The following is a 22,425-nucleotide window of genomic DNA, read 5'->3' as shown; positions in this document are numbered from 1 at the left end:
ATCAAAAGAAAATATATTTAAATTTATAATAAAATACACAATTCAATGAAACTACAAACTATACATTTAATATTCGAACTACACTATATAAAGTATCTAAACACTTAAAAAAAATAACAAAAATTAAAAATTAAAAAATCTTGATATTCATATATTTATATCTTCTCATTATTTCATAAAGGATCATCTACTTTATGTCTAAAATATTGCAACCAAAGTTCTAGAAAATGAATAGATTATCTATCTTGTTAAAGAAATAAATCAACTTGGACAACTGCGTCAAAAGAAACTGAACATTCTCTCCATCAGCTCTGTCGGTGAAACAACAACATAAAGTTTCGATATCTTTTGTTATCAAACTTTCCGGTGTTGTAATTATATCTCTAAATAAAACATCAACTTCTATAAATCTATAACTTCTGTTAACTTTTTACTAGATTTACTTTAATTTCTATAAATTGATTACATCTTTTAAGTTCTTTTGAATTTTTTTACTCAACTTCTAATTTCTCATTTATTATCATTTTTATTTTATTTATTTTATATTTTTTCAACTGGGCACACCTGCAGTGCACATTGCGCCCTTACTAGTGTGTGTGTGTGTGTATATACTACAATAAATACTGATTTTTTCCAAGAGTGACAGTCGTGGAAAATTTTTTTTCCACCAATTTGTTCTGTGGGAGACTCGTTCTGGTGGAAAAAGAATCTTTTTCCACCAAACCATAAGTTCATAGGAAAAACCTTCTTTTTCCCACAACATTTGTGGCGGTTAATTTTTTTTTTTTTCTTTTGTGGCAAATAAGGTCTCATTTGATATAATGTGGTGTGAAATAACATCATTCTCCATAGAAAGAGGTTGTGGCAAAAAATATTTACCCATGACATATCTTCGTGGAAAAAGTTGTCTTTGATATTTCCAATAAAATACTTTCCTGGGAAATATATATTTTCTACAAAGTATTTCATCGAAAATACTTATTTATGAAGAAATTTTATCATGGGAAATAATTACTTCTGGAAAAAAAAAAAAAGAGTATTTGCCATGAGTTTCATGTGCGGCAAATGCTAAGAGATTTCAAAAAAAAAAATTGTCAAATAAGAAAATGAGAATGAGCCAAAAATAATCATAACAAATAGTCTAATATAGGCTATAATTATTATATCCAAACTAATGACAAATTATAACTAACCCAAAAAACTATTTTTAATTCAAATTTGTTTATAATTAAACTACCTTTAATTTAATTAATCAATGAAAAAATGCATAAGTTTCCTAAACTAAGCCCCATCACACAATCCATTGTTCATGCATAGCACACTCAAAATAATCAAATATGTCCAATTCTTGGACTTCAAGTTCCTCATGTAAATTCAAATCCATAAACCATTGCATTTAAGTAAAATCTAACATATTTGCCGCGCATACACATACTCAATATATCAATTATAAAACTTACTAACATATTTGCTGCCCATCTACATCAATCCAACACAATTACAAATTTCAAAATTTTAATAAGCTTCATTCATGGCTCCAAACAATTCCCAACCTTCACATCATTTTTCTTGGTTCATTGAAACCAACACATTCAATGTATAAGTCTACTCATATTATTTATACACCAACCCCAAACACAATCATAAAGATTTATAAGCTTAATTCATGGCTCAAATCAATTCTAACCCAATATAACACAACTTGCCTATGTCCAAGCATTCAAATACAAGATCATTTAATCAAGTGTGCTTATTAATCTAAGAGCTAGATAGGGAAATAAAGGTTATACCAAAACTCTTTGGGCTAAGAATGTCTCGAATGATTGGTTGTGAAGCTGCCCGTATGCTTGAGACAGGAAAAGTAGTTGCAAGAACAATAACTTTCTCATCATTGTGCCCTACACCCTAAATCGTAAGAAAGAAAAGGTCCAGTGATGTTAAGATCTAATAAATTGAAACAACTAATCAAATTCAAAGTATGTTGGAAGATTAATAGAATGGCACGAAAATTTATTATTGTGGCAGTTCATTAATTCTCAACATCAAATCTCTAATCTTCAGAGGCCCGACATACTCTTCAAAGCACAAGACAAAGGCAACAATAATTATTTATCACTCCAACAACACAAGTGAAGCCACTCCATTCCATCAACTCCATTGCAATCCAAATAGGTTATCGCCCAACCAACAAATCAAAAACATATAGCATGCTTGTTGCCCAAAGGAATTTTAATTCATTTATCACTTTGTTAAGCCCAACCTAAATCCATCACACAATCTATTGTTCATGCATAATACACAACATATTCAAACATGTCAAATTCTTGGACCTCATGGTCCTCAAATAAATTCCAATCTATAAACCATTGTACTTAAGTAAAATCTAACCATCTCTTCAACAAAAGGAATATACACATATAAATTAAATTCATTATACATTTAAACTCAATATCCAACAAACCCAAATAATCCAATCTATAAACCATTGTACTTAAGTAAAATCTAACCATCTCTTCAACAAAAGGAATATACACATATAAATTAAATTCATTATCCATTTAAACTCAATATCCAACAAACCCAAATAATTACATAGCTTCACAAATCTCAAATTGATAGAATCATCAACACATACTAAAGGTGAAAGAGGCATAATAACTTAAGATTTTCAAACAAATTATAGGTAAGGAGAAGTGAGAAACAATGGAAACATAAAGGTCTGCCATACCTCGGCCCATATTTGTTGTAGTGAGTGAAGCCACTCCATTCCATCAATACATAACACACTTAGCTACTTAGCACCAAATTCACAAATTCCTCTACACACTTCCGTACACATAATTCAACTAATAAAACATATAGCATGCTTCTGCCCATGTAATTTAATCTAACAAAATTACACTTACTTCATCTATCTAGCAGTTAAGTTCAACACAAACCCATGACACAACAATATCCATAAGTTTACACAACAATATTTTCAAAAAATATTGCTACCAATGTTAGAAAATTCTACATACAAAGACTAGTGTCATGCATCATGCATGCATATATACGTGCATGTTATTAAACTACCTTTGTTTAGCCCAAAGCCAAGGTGGCGATGCACTTGAGCACATGAGAAATGGCTAAGACGAAGATGAATATATGGAGCCAGTGAATCGCATATGCAAACATAAAGACAACTAATGATGTTTAAAAAAAATATAACGAAGGAGGTTTAGAAGACCTTCATTCTTATTTGTGAAAGAAATATCTCCATCAATAATATGGGTTTAAGCTTATTGGACAGCTTACATATAATAATATGACGTGCACAATTAATCATCTACTCCTAATACTAACCTATGTTATAAATCTAGTGACACAAGTATCATAATTAGCTTGTTAACATACACTATTTAATTAAACATAACATAGAGAATAGCAAGAATAACCTATTATGTAAACTTAAAAATCTTTAAACACTAAAGTTGATAGATTAATCATTTAATACCTTTTAAAAGCAAGTTTATAAGATTACATACAACCACTATAAATCTGTAAAACCAAATACCTCTAGCATCTTAAGACAGAACACATAGTACAACCTCAAAACAGAACACGACACCAACATACATACGCAAGATCATATTAAAGTCATCTATGGTTAAACCAAACTCATTAGCAAAATACCAAATTCGAAACATAGGAAATCATATAGTAAAACAGCTCCATCATCATTCGGTTAGGACCAAAACATAGCATTTATAATATTTTACAACCTAGACAAATAAACACAACCCAAGAAACAAGTTTTCCATCACAAAATAATTCGGTTGGTTTCAAAATAATACCCAAATCAAATGGAGTCAAGTTAGGATTTTTACCTTGGTTCTTAGCTCCTTCTCACCATGTAAAATGGAGGACCAAATAATGTTATAGGCGTGTAGAGGAAAGAACACAAGTGATTGCACTAAGAAACCCCAAACTGAAACATCAATGGGTAACCTTCCTTGAAGATCTCAAAACCCATTCGAAACCATAATAGAAAGTGAATCAAAATGGTTTTACCTTCAAGGTTTTCCCTTTAGAAAGGTGAGAAGAATACCTTAAATCAAATTTTGAAAGAAACTAAAATGGGTAGAGGGATGAGGGCATCGCTGGGGTGGAGCGATGGTTGGTGACTGGAGGAGCCGTAAGCGGCTGAGGGTGGTGATGGCCATGGCTGGAGACGACAGAGGTGCACGGATTTGTTCGGATATAAGAGAGAGAGAGAGAGAGAGAGAGAGAGAGAGAGAGAGAGAGAGAGAGAGAGAGAGAGAGAGTCAGTGAGAGGGAGAGGGGCTGAGGGGGAAGACCCCTCGGTGGCTTGACAGCAAGGGGAGCCTTTCGGGGTGGCGCGTTGGGGAGGAGAGCCTCGACAGTTTCAGGGAGAGAGAGAGAGAGAGAGAGAGAGAGAGAGAAGAGTATTGTAGTTGCTGGGGGGAAAAGAAAGGAAGAAGGGATTTAAAATTTTATTACTATTTGTAGCAAGTTGTTATCTCCGTAAAAGGTACTTAGTTGCCGCAAATACCAATACCCATAATTATGAAAAATTTCGTAGGTAAGTTTATTTGCGACGATAAATAATTGCCGCAAAAAGATATTAAACTCATCGCAAAAATTATTAACCCACGATAGTAAAAATCTTTCTGGTAAGATTATTTTTGGCGATACAAAGTCGCCATAAAAAATTAATAACATTGTCGCAAAAACTATTTACCGATGAAAGTAAAATAATTCTGGTAAATTTATTTTCGGCGACCTGTTATCGCCGCAAAAAAGTTTGTTTCATGGCAAAAAGTTTTTTTCCACAAAGTTTTACTTGCTGACTTGATTTCGTGGCAAAAGGCTTGTCTTTATTTTCACGTGTCATCAACTCACTATTTGCCACGATCATATATCGTGGAAAAAGAATTCGTGGGAAAAGCCCATCTTTGTTATAGTGATATATATATACACACATATATGCATGCACGTAGGCCAGCCCTCTTCAATGTACACCACTAATACTGGATAATCGCAAATACAATATCTTATATATTATATATATATATATATATATATATATATATTATATATGGCTTGCACTAGTAGTACTACAACTGTAATTAACAGCAAATATTATATATATATATATATATATATATATATATATATATATATGGATGGAGAAATATAATATTTGTAAATTATAAGGTGGGATTTAATATTAGGGATATATAGTAATATACATGATCATTTAACTAAACATAATTAACGAATGTGATGATGAGAATTCAGGAATCCCAGCCTACAATGAATTTGGGATGGGGAGATCACATTATAAACTATAATGCGCGCCAAACAACTATATATATATATATATATATATATATATATATATATATTAGGACTTTTAATTGGAAGCAATTAATAACTCTTGATCGAGTAGGCTAGCTAGCTTCTTCAAGTTCATGACACCAATCATCATGTTAATGTGGCTATATATAATCGAAGTAACGAAAAAATTAGAATAAGTTTATTTAAATTTGTTTGCCCCACATGCATGGACCGTTTCAAATCCGATATTCGAGTTGATTTCATCATATAATTTTTTTTTTTTACAGATAAATTGTATTTGTACGTTCTGATCTCTTATCAAATCTTAATCACATCCAGATCAACGTTAACAACATGACAGCTAATTGAACGCGATGAAATATATATAACTAATTATAAATTATCGAAGCAATTAATTAGCTAGGCTGCCATCAATAACATAAATTATATATGTTTTAAAAATAATATATATGCCCATCGCTTAGAGGATTTCTGATCAACCACAGGCATTATCTGTAAAATTATATATGTTTTAATTTCAACGCGATGAGTGCATTAATTAATGAGCTTTCACCGTACGTACGTGTAATTAAATAGGACGACTCAGCTCACCATGCGGCTAATTTGGGATTATAAGGTGGTAGCTAGATAAAATAATATTGCAGATCTGCATGTTATATATGCTTTCATTAAATTCGACAAAATGTGAACAAGTACATCATGTAATTACATGTTGGCTTTCGAAAGTTATAATAAGGTCATGAACACAATTAATGGAACATGGGAATGAAAATTGATCAATATTATTCATCTATAGATCTACTTCAAATATATAATTTGAGAAGCTCGATCGGTTACAAAATGATTAAATTAACTACCTAATACTAGAGGTCATGATGATATCACTGATTACACATGAATTACATATATAGTTAACAGGAAATGTAACGTCGATACTGATCCTATAACTATTTTTACTTGTAAGTGTATCATTACTCTAGTAGCCAGGATGATTCCCACATTCTCGATCTTTTATTATTATTATTACTGTACTTTAGCTGGAAGAAAAGAGAGAGATGGCCGACCGGGGTCTTGATAGGGTTGAGAGTGAAGGCCTTAATCTCCTACAATTTTCTAATCCAAACATTCTCTATAATTTGAAGAGAAATAAATACTTGAGCTTGTTAGATTTATAGTATTATATATACTACTGTCTTTTGAGTAATGTGAACACCAACATAAGTTCACATGATACTCTTATTTATTTCTCTTCACATTATAAAAATTGTTTGAATAAGAAAATTGCTAGAAATACTAACCCAGAAATAGTACTATCTTCAGAGGACTTGGTAGAATGTTTGCTGAATTTGCTGGGCGAGTTCCTCGGCGCTAAGTTGGCATTCAATTCCAACCTATTAATAGATCAACATGACGTGTATATATATATATACACGCATATATATATATATCCAATCATTAGCTTCAATAAATTTAATTAAATCCAGTTCAAGAAAAAATTAATTAAATCAAAGCATGCAGTATCATATAATAACGTGCAATATTAAACTTGAGGCCGACAACGGCTAACTGCAAGGTTCTTCAATAAATTCACAATAAATTAATGAGGACAACGGCTGCCAACGTATTGTGCTTTTGAAAGACATGCATTAAACTTGAGAGTCAGTATCGTACTAGGGCGCGCAGCACGCACAACCAGCTGGTCAGTTTTCAGCAGCTGGGGTGTCAAATTACTATGCATATTTTTGTAATAGGGTAATGATACCGTCATTTACTGCTTAATGAGTAATAATTTCAACACATTTACGAATTTGTATAACAAAATTAAAGACTTAACGCTATTTTTTTAGAAGCATATATAATTGCACAAGCAAGTAGTTACAGATACACCTCATGTGAAGTTCTAAAGTATCGTTTTTTCATTGTATATTAATCACATGCATATATTTGTGGAGAGAGAGATCAACAAACAGTAAGCACTACAGACAAAAAGATGCCATGGAAAGCATGCACTTTGCACAAATTTCAGTGTTCTGCAGACCTCCAATGATACTTTTTGGGTATGTAAATCTGTGTTTGCACATAAATGATCTTCTGATCGAATAAAAATCCAAAAAGAAAATAAGCAGAAGGTTTAATATATATTATTATTATATATAAAGGAGGAGTTTAATTACCTTAATGGTGAAGGAATTAATTAGGATGGTTTCGTCAACAGTGATGATGCGTAAGTGGAGAATTTCAAGGGAGAGGTCTTCCAGGGCGGAAATTATTTTCATGGCTTGCCCAGGAATCCGAGTAGATACCGTCTTCAAGAGAAGATTTGGACCTGAAAACTTCACCTCCACTTCAGCGATGGGAGACTTGGAATTTGCAACGAGCTCATTGACATTATCATTAATGGAGGAAGTAGTAGAGGAAGATGCAGGGGATGGTTCGAGAGAGCTAGGCATGGTGGGAGAGATATAACCAGCACCAGCTGCTTGTAATTGCAACTTCTTCCTTGGCTTGTAAGGGCTACTCGGCTGTGGTGTTCTTGGGCTAATGGGTAAATTCAGTCTAGGGCTCAGAGCTGGCTTTGATCTAGGGCTAAGTGGTGAAGGTCTGGGACTTGAAACTAGCCTAGGGCTCAGGACTACTACTTCATGATGAGTACTGTAAACTTTTCGTTGCTTCTTGGCCTCAAGCGAGTGTAGAACTTGTTGCAACTCGTTGATGTAATCGATCACCCCTCCGATTATGGATGCTTGATCTCCCTGATTAAAACCATAAAATATATAGGAAGAAATTATATATGTTTTACTCTTAATTAATTAAACAATGAGTAATTTTAGATAGACTACATGCAAGTCTCGGATATTATCTTTAAAAAAAAGTGAGTTTCATTTTTAAAAAAATATTTGTTTCACGTGGAATATTCTAGATTTATCTTTTTTTTTTTAAAGAGAGTACATAGAATTAATTGGACCATTTCTATTAAATGATAGCCAAGAGAGATAACGATCGATGATGAGTTAAAGCATTTTATGTAGTTTTAGCGTTATTTCCGATGGTAAAATTTACGAGTTAGCTAGTTGATCTCTTAGATGGTTTTGAGTACGGAGTCAAGCCATGATTAATGTATAGGCCGTGACACGGATGAATTGATGAGTACAATTATTAATACCACCTGAAAATTATAAGGTGACGTTGAGAAACAAAGTCTTCCGGATTTTCAGAAGAGAAAAAACATGATATTTGGTCCCAACCCTATCAATTCACGATGTGATGCAGTAGTTTGAAAATGCCTTTTTTGGGTTTAGGTCAGTTGAAACAATCCCTGCATATATGTCTGCAACCGCAGTACTGTGACTATTAGATCGCATAACCTATTCTTTTCTAAAAAGAAATAATAATAAACACTTAGAAATAGTGAATCTGAGAGCTAATTAAGGCTAACGTTGGATAAAGTACATGTGCATGTAAACTACTTACTCTTTTGACATAGAAACAAGGCATAAGTGACCTCAACACTGACAAATGGTCGTTCATTTGCTTCCTCCGGTTGCGCTCCACCGTAATATGAGATATCCTATTTTGTCCTTCCGGGTTTGTTTCCCCCGAAGAAGTCGTCGTCCCTGAAAGCTTTTGTCTCTTGGTCTTCGGTGATGTTTCGAGCTCGGTCCCCGACTGATCTTGCAAGGCAATGGACGATGTAGACTTCTGAGAGACCAATCTCGGCGCCGTATTGATCTCTTCTCCTAATTCTTTCGTGCCAGCCACAGCTTCATCAATCAGAGGGAAATCCGCCACACTTTCTAAGCTCTCGAAGATACTGAAAAGATCATCTTCAGCCAAGCTGGTATCTCCAAACTCATGTTCTTCGAATACATCTGGGCAATTATTATCGCCCATTTTGATCTGCAATCTTTTTTGTTGTTTTCCTCTCACGGAAACCTTTAGAGAGAGCGTCTCGGGAAAGGGTTTTGTGGGGGGATAAAAAAAGGAGCGGAGGATAATGGGAAAAGCTGAAAAGTACGGAAGAGATGGAGGAAGTGCCGATGAGGGTGAGAGGTTGTCAAGATCAAGAAAAAGATGCTAAGGGTAGTAAATGGGAGACAGGCCAGTGAAAGAGACTTAGCATCGCAATCAACTATTTAGAGAAATTTGCTGCATGTTTTGGTATCGTTACATGCTGGGAGAATCTCACAGGAATCAGGGAGGCAGCACTGGATCAGCACACAGAATCCCAAGAAATGGAAACCGAAGTTATAAAATTGTTGATGAAGAACGAGCAGATATGGTGACAGGATTTGATTTAAAACGGAAAAATAAAAACGTCAGCTCCAGATCCTTTAATTATTATGAGGTGTTATATATCGGGATGGCGGAGGGGTAGGCCCTGCCCCGACCCGACAGAGGGATCCAGATTGCAGACTTGCAGTCTAATTGTTAGGTCAGACATAAATGTTAAAAGGAAAATGATTTGTACGTGTATGTGTATATATTCTATTATAATAAGTATCTATATAATTGTGAAGAATAATTTTTTCTTATTTTACTGTTAATGTTCTTATTTTCCGTCAAGTCTCGGTTAAGCTCCCGTTTGTGACCATTTATGTTGTTTCTGTCCATTTGTATTATATTATAATAACTTAAAATCTATAAAGAAAATAGTGCTACATTATAATACATTTAGACTATACATGGATACAATTGTCTTTTCCTATACATTATAATAGCAAAACATTATAATAAGTTACAATTTGGAAAAAACACAGTTCCATTTATCCTTATTTTTCCCTTTTGTCCATTAGTTCCATGTGCTCTCCTTTTTTCTCTTTTGTTTGTGTACCAGCAACTAAATTTATGAATATTATTCATGCATTAGAATGTTAGCTGCAAACAGATTGAGAAAATATATTAGAAATTAGATACTATATTATATTGCATGCAGTATAAAATCTGTGGATGCAGATTTTAATCACATGTAATAGAAATTTATAATAAGTTATAAATTTATAATATACAGTATAACTTATAATTTATAAAGTCACTTTTTATGTTCGTGTGTCTAGGCAGGGAGAAATTAGAAATTTAGAATCACATTAGGAGGCAGCCGAATGGCCAGGCAATGCAGTAGTTGGTTCAAAGTTTGAATACCAAGAGACATCTTTCGTAGGAACCCAAGAGGCATTGAATTGTGTTTAAGGAAACTCTTCTATTATTTTTAGTATAGTGGTGCTAAGGTTTGAAAAGTGACTGATACCTTTTATTACCTTCTATTATGAATAACACTTCTATTACAAGCAATGCACTGGTGCTACGGTTTCAAGAAAGATTGAAAAGTGAGTCTAGTTGCCTTTTGTGTATTTATAGTATAAGTCTATCTATGCATTACATATGTTTGTTCATATTTCTAAGAAATGAATTAATTGATACCATAAAACCTAAAACTTTATAATACTTATTAAAAAACCTATTAGAAAACTCAATTCAGAAAACTTATTTGTGCAACTGCATATTCAATTTATTTTCTATTTCTTTTAGTTTTTCTTCGCTTTGTTTCTCTCAAATCAGGTGTGGCGAACTAGTATATGGATGCTAAGGTTTGAAGGAACATTAAAAAGGTCAGTCTAACTGCCTTTTATGTGTTTAGACTATATATATAGTCTATCTATGCATTACACATATTTGTTCATATTTCTAAGAAATGAAGCAACTAATACGTACCATAAAACTTAGAGATCCATAAAAGTTATTAAAAATCTTATAAAACAACTCAAAAACAAATAAAACCTAATCTCTATAATCAAACAATAATAAGAAGAAGAAAAATATAGCAGAAATAATTAGAAAATCAAGCCCAAAAATTGAGAAAAAAAAAAAAGTCAGAAAGTACCTGGAGAAGGGGGCCATTCTATAATGATAGACTACACCCAAACAAAGCAACAAGTTTAAAAAAAAGAAAGAAGAAGAAGAACCCAGAAATTTAAGCAAATCGATTTTTACATTTTTTTTTGTTTAGAAATCATATATAAATAAATGAAAAAATGGAACCATTGTTGAAAATCCCCGCAAAAGGAAAAAAAAACCTTCAAATCAAATCAATTGATTCAAAAAATGAAAAAAGAAATTAGAAAAAATGATTATAGAGAAGTAATAATAACATAAAATTATGCACAAAAAGCAAACCACAATTCAAATTCCTTAAAAAAAAAACCCCAAATCAGGTCAATTAAACTATTAGAACATGCACAAAGTGAATATTGTCTATGGATTGGAATGGAAGCTGCAATCAGAAAGATAAAATATATTAGAATTTAGATAATATATTATATTGCATGCTAGAGTAAAGACAATATATTATATTAGAAATTAGAAATTCAATTATATATTAGGAATTGAATATGAATATTTATAAAAGTCTAACCATTAATTACAAAATGGTGCAACCAAAACAAAAATATGAAGAGGCAACCGAATGGCCAAGCGGTGTAGTAGTTAGCTTTAAAGTTTGAACACCAAGACACATTTTTCATAGGAATCCAAGAGGCATTGAACTGTGTTTAAGAAAACCTTTCTACTACCTGAAGTTTCTACTATGCTCTGTGTCTCTCAAATTTAATTAGAAAACTTATTAGAAAAACTCAAATCAGAAAACTAATTCGTGCAACTGGATATTCAGTTTATCTTCTATTTCTTTCAGTTTCTTCTACGCTCTGTCTCTCTCAAATTAGGAATGGCCAATCAGTACAGTAGTGCTAAGGTTTGAAGGAACATTGAAAAGATGAGTCTAACTGCTTTTTGTATGTTTATAGTATGTATAGTTTATCTATACATTACACATGTCTATTCATATTTCTAGGAAATCAAACAACTAATACCATAAAACTTAGAGATTCATAAAATTTATTAAAAAACTTCTAAAAAAAACTCAAAAACAAATAAAACGTAGTCACTATAGTCAAACAATAATAAGAAGAAGAAAAATATAGCACAAATAATTATAAAATCAATACAAAAAATTGAGGGAAAAAAGATGCAGAAAGTACCCAGAGAAAAGGGTCATTCTATAGTGACGGAATGTACCCAAACAAAACAACAAGTTTCAAAAAATGAAGAAGAAGAGGAACATAGAAATTTAAGTAAATCGAATTGTATAGATTTTGTTTAAAAACCATATATAAATAAATGAACATAAATAAATTTATGTATCAAATAATTTCATCACTCTAATAAAAAAAAATTTATAAGAAAAGAACTATAAATATATGTCAATTAGAATAACCCTTAAATTTTTCATATAATATGATCTAAAGCTAAACATTTAAAACGTAGAAATAAAAGAAGTCAGAACCATGAAAACAATTGTAAAGTAACAATCACCTCATTTTAAAACTTTTACAATTTGTTTTGGCAAAAAAATAAGGCACCAAATAAGATCAATTAAACTATTAAAACATGCACAAAAATGAAACTATTGTCCAAACTCCCTGTAAAATGGAAAAAACCACCAAATCAGATCAATTGATTCAGAAAAACAAAAAGAGATGTCAAAACCATGAAAATGATTGAAGAGAAGTAACAATCACATAAAAATATGCACAAAAAACAAACCATAATCAAAGTCCTTGAAAAACAAAATACCAGATCAGGACAATTAAACTGTTAGCACATGCACAAAAATAAAACCACAGTCCAAAGTCCCTAGAAAAAAAAAACCACCAAATCAGATCAATTAAATAAAAAAGGAAAAAGAGAATAAAACAATGAGATACAAACCAAAAATAGAAAACCAATAAATTTTTTAACGATGACAAGTCATGAGAAGTATTACAAATAGCTTATGATGTATTGAGAAGTAACAATCACATTAAAATATACACAAAAACCAAACTAGAATCCAAAGTCCTTGGAAAAAAAAAAACACCAAATCAGATCATTTAAACTATTAGGACATGCAATAGAATCAAACCATTGTCCAAAGTCCCTGCAAAAAACACACCACCAAATCAGATCAATTAAAAAAAAATAAAAAAGAGAATAAAACAATGACAAGCAAACCAAAAAAATAAAACTCATAAACTTTTAACGATGACAGGTGATAAGAAGCATTACAAATAGCTTATGATCTCTTAATCACATCAACATTAATCAGCTAAATTATACATCCACACATATAAACTATATTTCTACTCTTATCAAATAAAATAAAATAAACTTCATTCCAAGGTGCTGAAATCATTCTCACAAAACTCAGGCACAAAATTTAAATGAAATTTGCGTTTCAGATTTTCTTGGCCTAAAAATCATCTTTTCAGGGTATTCGCTTAAACAACAGGGTACTGCAATGTCATTATGAGACTTTAATAGTTCTAATTGGCATTAAAAAATTGTACAAGAATGTAAAGGCAGAGAACTTCACGAAGATATTCAAAAGAGCCTTAAATGAGCAAAAACACATAATAAAAAATAAACCGTAAAGCAATAAAAAATTACAATAAAAAAAATTAACAAAAATCATGGCTTTCAAAGGTCACACACAAGAAATTAAGTGTGGGAGCAAACTCCTACATTGACCTGATGGTCCGAAGAATAGATCTAAAAAATAAAGTGAAAACTAAAAAATCTAAATGAATAGATATAGATCTGTCGGTACACAAAAAAAAAAGTGTTTAATTTCTCGGTTCTAGACTAAAACATCTAGATCTGATATTGTTTGCGAAGAACAGAGAGAGAGAGAGAGAGAGAGAGAGAGAGAGAGAGAGAGAGAGAGAGAGAGAGAGAAAGGTCGAGACGGAAAGGAAGGAGAATGAAAGGAGCATCGAAGAGCAGAGAGAGATTTGTGTGGTGTAAAACTGATTTGGGAAAAATATCCCTGCCACAACATCGCCATGACCCAAGTTGTAAAGACTAAATTGGCCTCTTGAAACCAGAAGGAGAAAAAAACTTTTAACAAATAAATTTTTTTAGTTTTAAAAATTTTAAGATAGATTATATATAAAAATATTTCAATCAATTTCCGTATGAGTATTAAATAATTGATTGAAATTAATTTTCCTATAAAAAACATGTTATTTCTAACGGTCTTTTCAAAATGATCTAAAAATTTTAAAACTCAAAAACTAATTAATACGCGGTATGGTTACCCAATTCAAATGAAATTATTTAATTTGAACTGTACAAACGAAATTAAGTGGCTAACTAAACAAACACAATATCTTTAACATATCAACAGTAAATAACGAAAAGCATGAAAAGCTAATGTAGCGTCGACGTCCTTTTTATTTCTTAATCCCCTTTATCATTATTGCTCCTGAAACATCGTATTTACAATAATATTTTAATTTATTATTAGAAAAAAAATCCAAAATTTTCTATACATAGAGAAATAAATAGGTTATAGAATAATATTCTAATTTATAATTAGAATAAAAAATCTCAAATTTCCTATATATTGAAAAATAAATAAATCGTAATCAGAATGATATATTTTAAGAGAAATATTTTATTTTTTTAGGATTATAGACTAAATCCGGCCAACAATTTTGAAATATATTTTGGGATTTAAATTTGTTTATACATGTCTTTTTAATTACTCATAAATATTAGTTTTCATTAATATATTCATGACTATTACTCAATAATTATTAAATGATTTTCAATCATTAATAGGACTTGTAATTATTACTTTATTTGTGTGTGCATAGGAACTCAAAACCTAATTAATACCTCTTTTGGTTAGCCCGTTCAAATGAAAGTATCTCATTTGGACTTTACAGATGAAATTAACTGGCTAATCAAACAACCATAATGTGAAACTCATTTGATCTATGTGTTTTTTACTTTCCAACCAATGTCTTTGACATATCAACTATAAATAATGAAAAGCTGGTGCGACGTAGATGCCCTTTTTATTTTCAATCCCATTTCTCATGACTACTCTTGAAACATCTGCCAATCTTGAAACTCAACCCATCCACACTGCAATAAAAAAGAAAAAAAAAAAAACCAAATTTCTTATATACAAAAAAATAAAAACAAATAAATCATAATTAGAATAAACCATATTTTAAATAATATATTTTAAAAGAAATATTTTATTTTTTTTGGGATTAGAGAGTAAATTTGCCCAACAACTTCAAAATATATATTGAGATTTAAATTTATTTATACATGTTTGTTTAATTACTCATAAATATTATTTTTCATTAATATATTCATAATTATTCATCAATAATTATTAAATGATTTTAAATCAATGGTTGGACCTCTAATTATTACTTTTTATGTGTGTGTGCATAGAACCAGTAATTGCATTTGTTTTATATTATATATGTATTTTTTCTTTTTTGCTAATATTTGCTTGTATTCTTTAGAAGGGACGAATTACTTCGAAGAACAAATCAATTTTGACAAATATTTTATATGTTATTTTTTATGTGTTTTATAGATTCCGTTTTCATGGTATTTTTTCATTTGATGTCTTATTTTTGTATTTTCATTTCCATGTTGACTTGAAGTATAAATATTTCGATTATACGTGTTGTTTAAAGTAGAAATCAATGGAATTGTTTATAGTTTTTAAGAAGCATATTATTTTTTATTTATTCATTTAGTCTTCCTTCTATGGAACAATATCTAAAATTTGGAAGAATCGTTTCCTTTATTAACATAATGAGAAAAGATAAGATTGCGTTAATCAGTTACACAATCTTTGTTTTAAAATGATATTATTAAATTCTGTAAAACCTAAGTTTGAAAACTATTTTTTAAAGATCATGGAAAATAACCTGTAAAAAGAATCTTGTATAGAGATTTATCAGAAGAGAAAAATGAATAACTCCATAGGAAACAGAGAGAAAGATATTAAAAAAAAAATCTAAAAGCAATCGGATTCAGTTAAATGATTCCATTTCATTTGGTGATGATTAAATGACTACGTCAATTGAAGAACGTTCGAATGATGATATCCAATATATAAACAACGTCCAGAAATTTAGTCTTGTATGAGGAGTATCAAAGAGACAACGAATTTTCAACGTTCATGATGACATCGTTGAACTAACTTCCTCTCATAAAGAATTTGTTCCTCCTAGTGTTGATACTATACAAAGGGAGTCAAGTTCTGAAATAAATATATTGACACCTTGTAGGGGTAAGAAACAAGTATATAATTATAGTTTTCAAGCATATGTGAAACTCGACGATGGTACAGGAAGATTGTCTGTTGTTATGTTTGGTGAAGTTGTAGAAGAAGCATTTAGTTATTCAACAGTTGAACTTATGAATCATATTGGCGAGATATGTTTTCTTATTTTCCATTGCTTTATTGATGTGAATAAAAAAGTCTATCTTAAATTTTTTCGCACACTTACTACATTATCTGTAAATAAAATGACTTTTATATTCAAATTGACTTTTATTTACATCATGAATACTAATTTCATTATAAACATTCATTACAAGATTTGTGTTATTTTACAGGAACATTTGTCATATATAAAAAATATAGCAGTACAAGCTTCACAAAAAGAATGGATGATTCAACTTTATGTTGACCCTGACCTACTCAACCAACAGCTACACAAGAATTTCAACATCATCTGTATTGATCCTATACAGGATGACACAAAATGATGAATCATAGTACAAACATCAAACGACACATATTTTGAACTACTGTTTTTGTTGGACTTTTATTAAACTTATTGCAGGCAGTTTTGGTAAAATTATGGATGTTATAAACATGTATTGGATTGTATGACATTTTGAACTAATGTTTTTATCTTCTCCACTATGCCATAAATTATTAAGTGAGATCAATCATTTTTATAAAATATATATTATTTTTTACAAATAACCATTTCATAAAACTAGGCAAATGTGCTTTGCACGTTGCTCCCGCCTAGTATATATATATATATATATATATATATATATATATATATATATATATATAGTTTCTATTATGATTATGGAAGACGAGTTGCAGCAAATTTTACTAATTAACTTCAATTCAAGATTCGGGAGGGAGAAAAAAGAGTGCCTTAAGGGTTGAAGCTGCTTCATGTACCAAGCATGCATGATATGGTGATCATGATATAAGATGCGCATCTAAACGAACTATCTGAAATATTCATTTTAACCATGCAGATAGTACTTCTCCAATTAAAAAAACATGCTATAATTTCTCATCAAATTTGCATTGATATTCCTAATTTTCCAAGTATTCAACTAATGAATCTGAAAGCCATGCATCGGTACGTGTCTTTTAATTATAAAATGTCATTGCTCGCATCACAAAGTACTAATAGATGACGAAATATTGAACAAGTACCATATCATAAGATGTTACACCGCGTACAATATCCCGACAATCCAGCATGCAGTTTCATCTAACACAACTCTCCAACAACATGTGAAATATTCAAGATGACATTATTTGCAGTTCAAGTTTTATCCTTTACTCAAATTCATATTATGTTAATCCTTATCTCTTAGATTTAAATATTTGTAATTCAAAATTCCACAACATGTAGACTGCTTTATAAATGCTCTCTATATAGAACTCAATACACAAACTGGCTTGATATTGAAAACCATACTACTTTTTCCTCCATTGCAATCTTATTTCTTACATGGTATCAAGAGCCATAAGCTCACGCTATAATCACTAATCACTTCCAATGGCTGATTCTACTTCCTCCTCATTTGACATTCCCAATATTGCTCATTTGATCTTCGTTAAGCTCGATGGCACAAACTACTTAAACTGGTTATCTCAGTTCAAACCTGTCCTTCGTAGTCATGATCTTCTAGGTATTGTTGAAGGCTCAGAACCCTATCCAACTCAATTCCTTTGTGATGACATGGGCAAAGAAACAACTATGTACGCTAAACCCAGAATATGTTCTTTGGAACAAGAAAGACCAGTACTTGTTGAGCTGGCTTAATGCTACCTAGGCTAAAAAGATTTTGTCCACTGTTTATGGCTTGAATACTTCTCACCAGGTTTGGGTTGCTCTCTTAAACAAATTTGCTGCTCCTTCAAGATCTCGGATAGCCCACTTCAAGTGGCAATTGCAATCACTCCAATAAGGCTCTCAGTCTTGCATTGATTACATTCACCCAGTAAAATCATGGGCCGATCAACTTGCAGCAGTTGGTCAACCTATATCTAATGAAGACTTAATTTCATTTCTCATTGGAGGTTTGACAGCAACTTACAATCCCTTCGTCACTTCTTTTACTTTTGCCACCAGGGATTGCACTTTGTCTTTTGATGATTTTCAAACTAAGTTACTCAACTTTGAAACCTTACTTGAGCACCAAAACAAAGGTATTCCCCCAGAATCTGTTCAATTTGCTTTGTTCACTAAAAAACAAGGCCCAACCAGTTTCAACACTCCAAGAAATTCTCCAAAACTTACACACAAGAAAGGCCCTACCCATCTAGCAACACTCATAGTTAGTCTAAGCCCTCCCCCACATCTTCTTCAACTTGCACTAGCAAGAAACTTCCTTGTCAAATATGTGGAAGATCTAACCACCAAGCCTTAGATAGCTTTCATTGGATGGACTTCACGTATCAAGGCAAGCATCCCCTTGCCCAACTTGCAGCAATGGTGGCTCAAACTAAGCCTCTACAAGGTGATCAACCGTGGTTTGCAAATAGTGGAGCAAACAATCATATTATTTCTGACCTTACAAATCTCACTCTTCAGCAACCATACTAGGGCATTGAGACCGTGGCTGTTGGGAACGGAGCCGACCTTCCTATTGTCAACACTGGTTCTACTCTTGTGCATGCACAATCATCCTCCCTTCACTTAAAGAATATCTTGTATTGTCCATATGCCTTTGCCAATTTACTTTCAATTCAACAATTTTGTCAAGATCATGACTGTTATTTTATTCTAAACTCTTCCTCTTACTGTGTGAAGGACAATCAAACGGGGGAGAATCTCTTACAAGGCCCCGGTGAAGCAAGTCTATATCATATCTACTTCAATATGGTGTTCAATAAGAGGTGTCACAATCTTATAGCCTTCTGAGGAGTACACATCCCTCTCTCAATCTGGCATAGAAGATTGGGGCTCCCCTCTCATTCCATAATTTAGCAGCTAGTCAACACTTTCACCCTTCCAGTCTCAGGTCCTCTTGCCTCACCACACTTGTGTGAACCATGCCAACTTGCCAAAAGCAAACAATTACCTTTTTCAGCTTCCACCAGAATTTCCACCTCTCCACTCGACTTGGTTCACTCAGATGTCTGGCAATCTCCTATGTTGTCTTTAGGAGGTTGTAGGTCTTATGTCTTGTTTGTTGATGACTTTTCTAGATTTACGTGGTTATTTCCATTAAAATAGAAATCTGATGTATTTTGTTGTTTTTTGAAATTCAAATGTCTAGTTGAGAACTTGTTCTCTTGTAAAATAAAACAATTCCAAACTGATGGAGGAGGGAAATTTTTGTCTACTGCTTTTAGATGTTTTTTGGATTCTAATGGGATTTTTCATCATATTACATGCACATACACGTCTCAACAAAATGATATAGCTAAACGTAAACACCGACATATTACTGAAACCGGATTATCTCTTTTGGCACATCACATTTAAAATCAAATGTTTGGATATAGGCTTTCCAAACAGCAACATACCTGATTAATAGACTTCTAACCCCTATGCTGCAAAACCTGTCTCCATTTGAGAAGTTATTTAACCATCAATCTGATTACTCTAGTTTACGGGTCTTTGGTTGCGTTTGTTATCCCTTACTTAGGACATACACCCCACATAAGCTCACCTTCAACATCAAATGATGTAATTTCCTAGGATACAACTCAAATTAGAAGGGGTATCGCTGTCTTGATCCTCATCTTAATCGAGTATACATTTTTAGATATGTTGTTTTTGATAAAACCATATTTCCAGCAAAGAATATAGACATGGCTTCACATGGCACCTGCCCGACTGGCTCCTCAAATGCATCTTCCATAGGTATTCTTCTCTCTTTGCCATCTAATTTATCTTCATCTCCTTCAATAACTGCATCATTACCTAACACTTCCCAACTTAACCATAACTCTTTTCCTGAAATTAGGGGTGAAAACAAAAAATGGGCAAACTAGTAAACCAGATCGGATTGGACCGAACCGGTGGGTTTGGTCTAGTATCGGGTTCGGTTCGGTCTAGTACCCGTTTCATTTTTCTAAAAACCGGTCAAAATCGATCCGATTTTGGTTTTTTTTTTCTAATGCCAGACCTAACCAGATCGGACCGGACCGAATCAATTCATATATATTTTTTAATTTTTTATATTGTATAAAATATTTTTATATTATATAATTTATATATATAATATATATAATTATATATAAATAATTAATATAATATTAAATTTTGTATAATATTATATTATATAATTTATATATATTATATAATATTTAAAATAATTTTGTACTATATGATAAATTACTAATTAATATAATTTTAAATTTTAAAATCCTATATAAATAACTAAATATTATCACTATAGTCTATAATACAATTATAATATATATTATAATATACTACAATATATTATTACTATATTATTATATACTATAATATATATACTATATTATATATTATATAATATACCAGAAAAACTGGACAGAACCAAACCAAAAATACCGGTTTAGGAGTGTATTCGGTGCAATATCAGTTTTTCAAATCTCAAAACCAGTATATACCGATTCGATTATAAAATATGTCCAAAATCGGACTGAACTGGACTGGTTATACCCCTACCTGAAACTACTTTTTCTCATACACCATCACCCACTCAAACCCTTCCTTTGGTTTCCACCATACCAACTCAGTCCCCACCACCTCCACAACGTCAACCTCTACCTTCTTGAGTGGTTACTTATTCTCAAATAGGAATCCACAAGCCAAAACAGTTTCCTAACTACAAACTTTTCTACAACACCAAGCATCCACTTAAAGCCCTTCGTACCACTTCTTTACCTCTTGAACCAACCTGCTTCTCCCAAGCTGTGACCAATCTCAATTGGCGTGCTGCAATGGGTGACGAGTTTGATGCTTTGATGACTAATGACACATGGTCCCTATGTCCACGATCTTCTACTCAGCACGTGGTCCGCAACAACTGGGTATTTAAACTAAAACAAAAACCTGATGGAAAGTTAGATTGCTACAAGGCCATATTAGTGGCAAAAGGGTTTGATCAACTTGATGGAATCAATTATACTGAGACTTTCAGCCTTATTATCAAGCCTAGTAGCATTCGGCTAGTTCTCTCTTTGGCTATTACATTTCATTGGCCTCTTCGTCAACTAAATGTGTCTAATGCATTTCTACATGAGCACCTCGAGGAAGAAGTTTTAATGGAACAACCGCAGGGCTTTGTTGATCCCAACAAACCCAATCATGTTTGTCATTTACATAAAGCCATTTACGGCATCAAGCAAGCAGCACAGACTTTATTTAAAAGACTCTCTCAATCAATGTTGGAGCTAGGCTTTATTAGCTTTAATGTTGACTCATCTCTATTTGTGCTCCATCAAAATAATATACACAGTTTTGTACTAATATACTTCGATGACATTGTAGTTACAGGCAATCAATCCACTGCCATCTTTGAACTCATCAACAAGTTAAAGCTACAGTTTGCAATGAAGGACTTGGGTCCTCTATCTTATGTTTTGGGCATTACGCTTCTCAGAACTAGAATGGACTTTACCTCTAGCAATCTAAATATATGTCAGACCTTCTTCATCGTTCAAATACGGTTGACGCCAAGCCCTATAGCTCACCATTCATGACTAGCAGCAAAATGTCTAAATTTGATGGGGAACTTCTTCCAGACCCTACACCATATTGACACATTGTCGATGCTTTTCAATATTGCACAATCACCAGGCCTGACATTGCTTATAGCGTCAACCAACTCTGTCAATTTCTTCACTCACCTACATCAGTTCACTTCACTGCTGCCAAACATGTATAAATTGCACTATTTAAAAGCCACAATTGATTATGGAATCTCCTTTACCAAGGGTCAGCTACAATT

General features: G+C 32.1%; 1 protein-coding gene across 1 annotated transcript; it reads right to left on the bottom strand.

The window, feature by feature from the left end:
- Positions 1 to 6,458: 6,458 nt before the first annotated feature.
- LOC121258567 (transcription factor SPEECHLESS-like) lies at positions 6,459 to 9,602 on the bottom strand. The gene is made up of 3 exons (XM_041160102.1): positions 8,836 to 9,602; positions 7,539 to 8,117; positions 6,459 to 6,755 (listed from the first exon to the last, which is right to left on the bottom strand). The coding sequence occupies exons 1-3, from the start codon at positions 9,253 to 9,255 to the stop codon at positions 6,681 to 6,683; spliced, it is 1,074 nt and encodes a 357-aa protein (XP_041016036.1). The 5' UTR covers positions 9,256 to 9,602; the 3' UTR covers positions 6,459 to 6,680.
- Positions 9,603 to 22,425: the final 12,823 nt, after the last annotated feature.

This window comes from Juglans microcarpa x Juglans regia, chromosome 3S (assembly GCF_004785595.1).
Source record: "Juglans microcarpa x Juglans regia isolate MS1-56 chromosome 3S, Jm3101_v1.0, whole genome shotgun sequence".
Classification (NCBI taxonomy): domain Eukaryota; kingdom Viridiplantae; phylum Streptophyta; class Magnoliopsida; order Fagales; family Juglandaceae; genus Juglans; species Juglans microcarpa x Juglans regia.
This window is presented reverse-complemented; position numbering and strand designations above follow the sequence as displayed.

Coding starts and splice junctions, on each gene's coding strand:
- LOC121258567 (XM_041160102.1), bottom strand. CDS start 9,255: ATGGGCGATAATAATTGCCCAGATGTATTCGAAGAACATGAGTTTGGA. Junction 8,118..8,835: donor CTTGTTTCTATGTCAAAAGA/GTAAGTAGTTTA, acceptor GGTTTTAATCAG/GGAGATCAAGCATCCATAAT. Junction 6,756..7,538: donor TTAATTCCTTCACCATTAAG/GTAATTAAACTC, acceptor ATCTATTAATAG/GTTGGAATTGAATGCCAACT.